The sequence below is a fragment of the Neophocaena asiaeorientalis genome, unplaced genomic scaffold, assembly GCF_003031525.2.
Source record: "Neophocaena asiaeorientalis asiaeorientalis breed wild unplaced genomic scaffold, Neophocaena_asiaeorientalis_V1.1 scaffold302, whole genome shotgun sequence".
Taxonomy (NCBI): Eukaryota; Metazoa; Chordata; class Mammalia; order Artiodactyla; family Phocoenidae; genus Neophocaena; species Neophocaena asiaeorientalis.
Window position 1 is genome coordinate 2,287,702 of NW_020174038.1, and position 4,729 is coordinate 2,292,430.

Sequence of the window (4,729 nt, forward strand, 5' to 3'; positions counted from 1 at the left end):
AAAGCCAGGATTTAAAAAAAAAAAAGGTGGTCATCTCTGTGCTCCTATTGCAGCGGCTGAAGCTGCCCAGCTCTGCACACGCCTCTTCCACTTCCTGACGTCACACTATTTTTGTCTTTGAATAGCTCATTGACACAATCGCCTCGGAGATTGGAGAACTGAAACAGGAGATGGTGCAGACAGATGTCAGCCTGGAAAATGGCCTGGGACCCACAGAAGCCCACAGGTGACCGAGGCGATTAGGCGTCGGGCGCGTGATGGGGGCGACGTGAGCCTGTTAGCCACGAGGACTGCCGTTCCGGTCACCCCTCAGGTTTGGGAGCTGGGGTGTGGTAGCCGCTCCACAAGAAGCTCTCTGTAGGAGGTGGGAGTGGCCTAGGAACCAGTTGTCCGGGTTCCCGTTAATCCCTGTGAAGGCACTTAAATTTTACACCTTCTCCATTCCTCCTGGCATCAGAACCTGGAAAGCTAAAGTTCTGTCTGTCACATCCACCTACTCACAACGATGGAAACAGTAACGCAGTGGGATCCTCCGTGTGCAAAATAGAATTCAGTGTAGCCCGTGTCAGTCTCCAGAAGGTTTAAAGGGAGCACTAAAGAGGATGGACTCGTTTTGCATTCTCAGGTCAGAAAAAACCCCAGCCCCTTCCGTGGCCCTTAGCCCGAAATGCGATCCAGCCCAGTGTATTGGAAATCGGATGTGGTTGTGAGTGATTAAGGAAGGCACTGGTTAGATGTGTTACAATGTGTTCACATTGCACGTGGTCTAGGTAGGTAGTTAGGGACTGGCTTTTTCTGCAGAATGGGGGCACAGAGGTCGGGGTGGGGGGCAGGCGGAGGAGATCCCCCAAACCTCTTCCAGCTCTTGGAGGCTCTAGTTCATTTCTAGCAAGGACAACAGAGTATAAGCAGTATAGAAACAGCATGGACACTTGCTGCCCCGGAGGCCAGATTCATTGTCAGCTTCCCCCTTTTCTCGGGAAATGGAGTCAAGGTTGCCTGGTGGGTGCAGGGCAACGGTGAGATCTGCAGAGTTGGTTTTGCTTGCAAGTCATGAGACGGGCAGGAGGGGTCCTGCAGAGGCAGACGAACCAGGTTCTGGTTATCCAGGCAAGTTTCAAACCAGCCAGACTTGTTCCTGCCCTGGAGGAGGGGAGAGCTGGCACTCCCCGTGAGGCACCCTGCAGCTGGGAGATGGTACTTCCACACCCTGCGTCTCTGGAGAATTTCCCCCTTAGCCATGGAAAATTCTCGTGCCTTCCATTTCCTCTCCTTCCTACAAAAACGACGGAGGTAGACCAGGTGGTCCTCGCCGTGGTATTGTGTGATTCCCCTTGATCTCGGTGTGAACAGCTTTGGTGGTTTCATTTTTTCCCCCATAAACTAGACAAATGCACAATGATCTTTGATTAGAGATTTTCTGCTCCATGTTCAGAGTAGTTCCAAACTCTGTGGAACTTTTTTAGCCAGAGGATCTCTCTTTACCCTTAACATCTCCTTTAAGCTTTTCAAATTTAAGAATGACTGTAAGCGTTCCACCATACCTTTTTTTTTCCCAGGTTAATGTCAGTTATTCTTGAATGCTCTGTTGGTTAACACTGAATTTATGAATTTTAAAAGGTGTTTTCCTTGGTTTTTTTAAAATGGGAATCAGAAAAGTCAAGATTGTCTTTATTTAACGATGTATATGGTGTTTACCACGTGCCAGCCACTGTTCTAAGTGCATTACAGCTGCCAACTCATTGAATCTCTTAATGACCCTATAAAGGAAAGCTCCATCATGACCCTCGTTCTGCTGGTGTGGGACCCATGTGACATGGAAAAAAAGCCAGCCTGAGGAGGCTGTGGCTTCTGTGCTGGGGTCTCTTATTGATTGTTTGGAAGCGTGGAACAGTGACTTTGTTTTAACCCCTCCACTTTGCCCGGCAGAGAAGTCAGGAGAGCCAGATGACGGGGGCAGGGTATGATGAGGAACACTCTGAGCTGCTTCCAAAGTGAAGGCAGAGCAGAGCTGTGGTCCCAGGGAAACAGCGGGTCAGCCTGGCACCGAGCAGCCCAAAGGGCAGACGAGAGGGAAGGAGAAGGAGTAGGGGTAGCAGAGTCGTCTCAAGTGAGACCCCGGGAGAGAGAAGCAGCAATTCCCCGCCCATCCCCCATACCTGGGCTGGGCACGTTCTGGTGGCCGCAGGGATGCATCACAGTCGTCTTCGTGGCATCATCCTCGGTGGGGGTGCCTGTGAGCTGTGATCTAACCTTACCTGCCCCAGACACAGTCATCAGGAAGTGTCTGGGCTTCCTTAGCTTGTGGAATCCGAGGTTAAGTGCCAAGCTGGCGCCCTAGGTTAGGTTGCTGTTCCCCAACCTGCGGTGGCTTTTGGTTGTTCACCTGTGGTTAATATTGAGATGAGCTGGAGATCTTTAAACCTTTCCTGGTGTCATGAACCCCTTCTCAGGGTATTTTAAATGCATGGTATAAAATATGTAGGCTGACAGGGGAAACAGTTGTATTGGGATACAAGGATCAGATTTTTAACATGTGTGATTTCACAGCATAGGTACTTCTTTACTGACATGTTTAAAAGCCAAGTGAGGCTGTGGGTCTAGGAACTGCTGTCATCTGGAAGCAGAGATGAGCACACAGGGTACTTCTGCACCGACGGTGAAAGCACCTAGGGCTGCTGCTGGTGACAGAGTCTCAGGGGCTGAGAGAACTACTGGGATTTGTTGCCTGCATTCGAAATGGGAGGAAAGTAATTTCAGAACCAGGTTAGTGAAAGCAAAGATGTCCCTGTCTTCCATCCAGTGGTCAGCTTCCACCTCCTGTCCCCTGCAGGGAAACTTGTAGGCTTTGGGGACACCATGCTCCCTGGTTTCCTCTCACCTCACCTGCCACCGCTTCTAGTGTCCCGGCTGGTTCCTCCTGGTCTCCCTGCCCTCCTGACCCTGGAGTACCCAGAGGCCTCTGCACTGTCCCCTTGTCTCTCTGAGTAAGTGCCTTAGTGTCCACATCAGTAAGATGGGGATAATAGCGGAGCTTTACCTCCAAGTTGTTAGGACGATTGAGTCAATAGCTGTAAAGGACTTATTGTTAGCACAGTGTTGGCACGTGGTAAGTACAATATGTTGTCTACAGAGAGATCTCTAGAGTAACTCTGTGTGCGATCTCATCCAGGCTTGTGGCTTTGATCCTATCTATATGTTGGTGATTCCCAACTTGTATCTATCCCTACGTTGGTCCTCTCTTGGAATCCAGATGTTTGCATCCAGCTGCCCACTCAGCCTGACCTTCAGCATCTCAAACTTACAAAGACCGAGACTAAGCCCTCGGTTTCCCTTCACAAACCTGCTTCTTCCCTGGTCTTCCCCATCCCAGTAACCTGCCTCCAGGTATTTGGGCCTTGCATCAACCCTGATGCCTCTTCTCTCATAACCGCCTTGCCCTCCCCCTCCAGATCCTTGCAGTTCTACCCGTAAGATAGACCCAGGGTCGGACCACCCCTCACCACCACTGCAGTAGACCCCTGCCTGGTGCCCCTGCTTCATCATCACCGACCCACCTTCTCTGGGCTGTTATCTAAGCAGCAGAGAGGATGCTCTGACTTCAGTTCCTCTGAATCCAAGTCACGGCACTCCCGCTCAAAGCCCTTTAGTAGTTTTCCATTTAAAACCAAAATCCTTCAGCCCTATGGGATCTGATCCCTCCCCGTCCTCACTGGCTCTTCTTACAGTGTCTTCCCCTCTACCTGTCTGCTCCAGCACCCCGGCTCCTGGCCAAGCAGGCTCCTCCCATCCGACCTTTGTACCTCCTGTTCCCTCTGCCTGGAATGCCTCTCCTCCAGGAAGCAATCACCCATGGATCTTCCCTTCCTCTGTCCCCTTAGCTGGCTTTATCTTTTTTTTAAAAAACTAAATTTATTTATTTTTGGCTGTGTTGGGTCTTCATGGCTGTGCATGGGCTTTCTCTAGTTGCGGTGAGCGGGGGCTACTCTTCGTTGCAGAGCACGGGCTCTAGGCACGTGGGCTTCAGTAGTTGAGGCACGCGGGCTCAGTAGTTGTGACCCACGGGCTCTAGAGCACAGGCTCAGTAGTTGTGGTGCACGGGCTTAGTTGCTCCACGGCATGTGGGATCTTTCCAGACCAGGGCTCAAACCCGTGTCCCCTGCATTGGCAGGTGGATTCTCAACCACTGTGCCACCAGGGAAGCCCCTGGCTTTATCTTAATTTGTAGAACTTGTACGGAGCTGACATAGATTCACTTGCCTAATCACGTGTCTTCTGACTCCCAGCACTAGAAAGTAAGCTCTGTGAGAGCAGGGATTTGGTCTCTGTTCAGTGCTGTGTTTTCAGTGCCCAGGATGGTGTCTGGCATATGGCATACACTCAGTCAGTGTTTGGTGAATGGACAAGTGACAGATGCCAGCCCCTTGGAGATTCTAAAAGTATTCAAGCACCAGAAGCCTCTTGCAGAAACAAGACGTCACACTCGTAAAGCAATTAGGGGATCCCAGCTAGTGCGTAAAAAATAAAAAGGGGCTTCCCTGGTGGCGCAGTGGTTGAGAGTCCGCCTGCCGATGCAGGGGACATGGGTTCGTGCCCCGGTCCGGGAGGATCCCACATGCCGCAGAGCGGCTGGGTCCGTGAGCCATGGCCGCTGAGCCTGCGCGTCCGGAGCCTGTGCTCCGCAATGGGAGAGGCCACAGTAGTGAGAGGCCCGCGTACCGCAAAAAAA

At 51.5% G+C, this 4,729-nt stretch overlaps 1 protein-coding gene across 1 annotated transcript in view; it reads left to right on the plus strand.

Annotated features, from left to right (window-relative positions):
- RIN2 (Ras and Rab interactor 2) overlaps positions 1-4,729 on the plus strand; it is a 102,765-nt gene that overhangs the window by 39,032 nt on the left and 59,004 nt on the right. Inside the window, exon 4 of the mRNA XM_024753735.1 lies at positions 126-226. Within this exon, the coding sequence (XP_024609503.1) occupies positions 126-226 (101 nt within the window). The remainder of the gene's footprint in view (positions 1-125; positions 227-4,729) is intronic.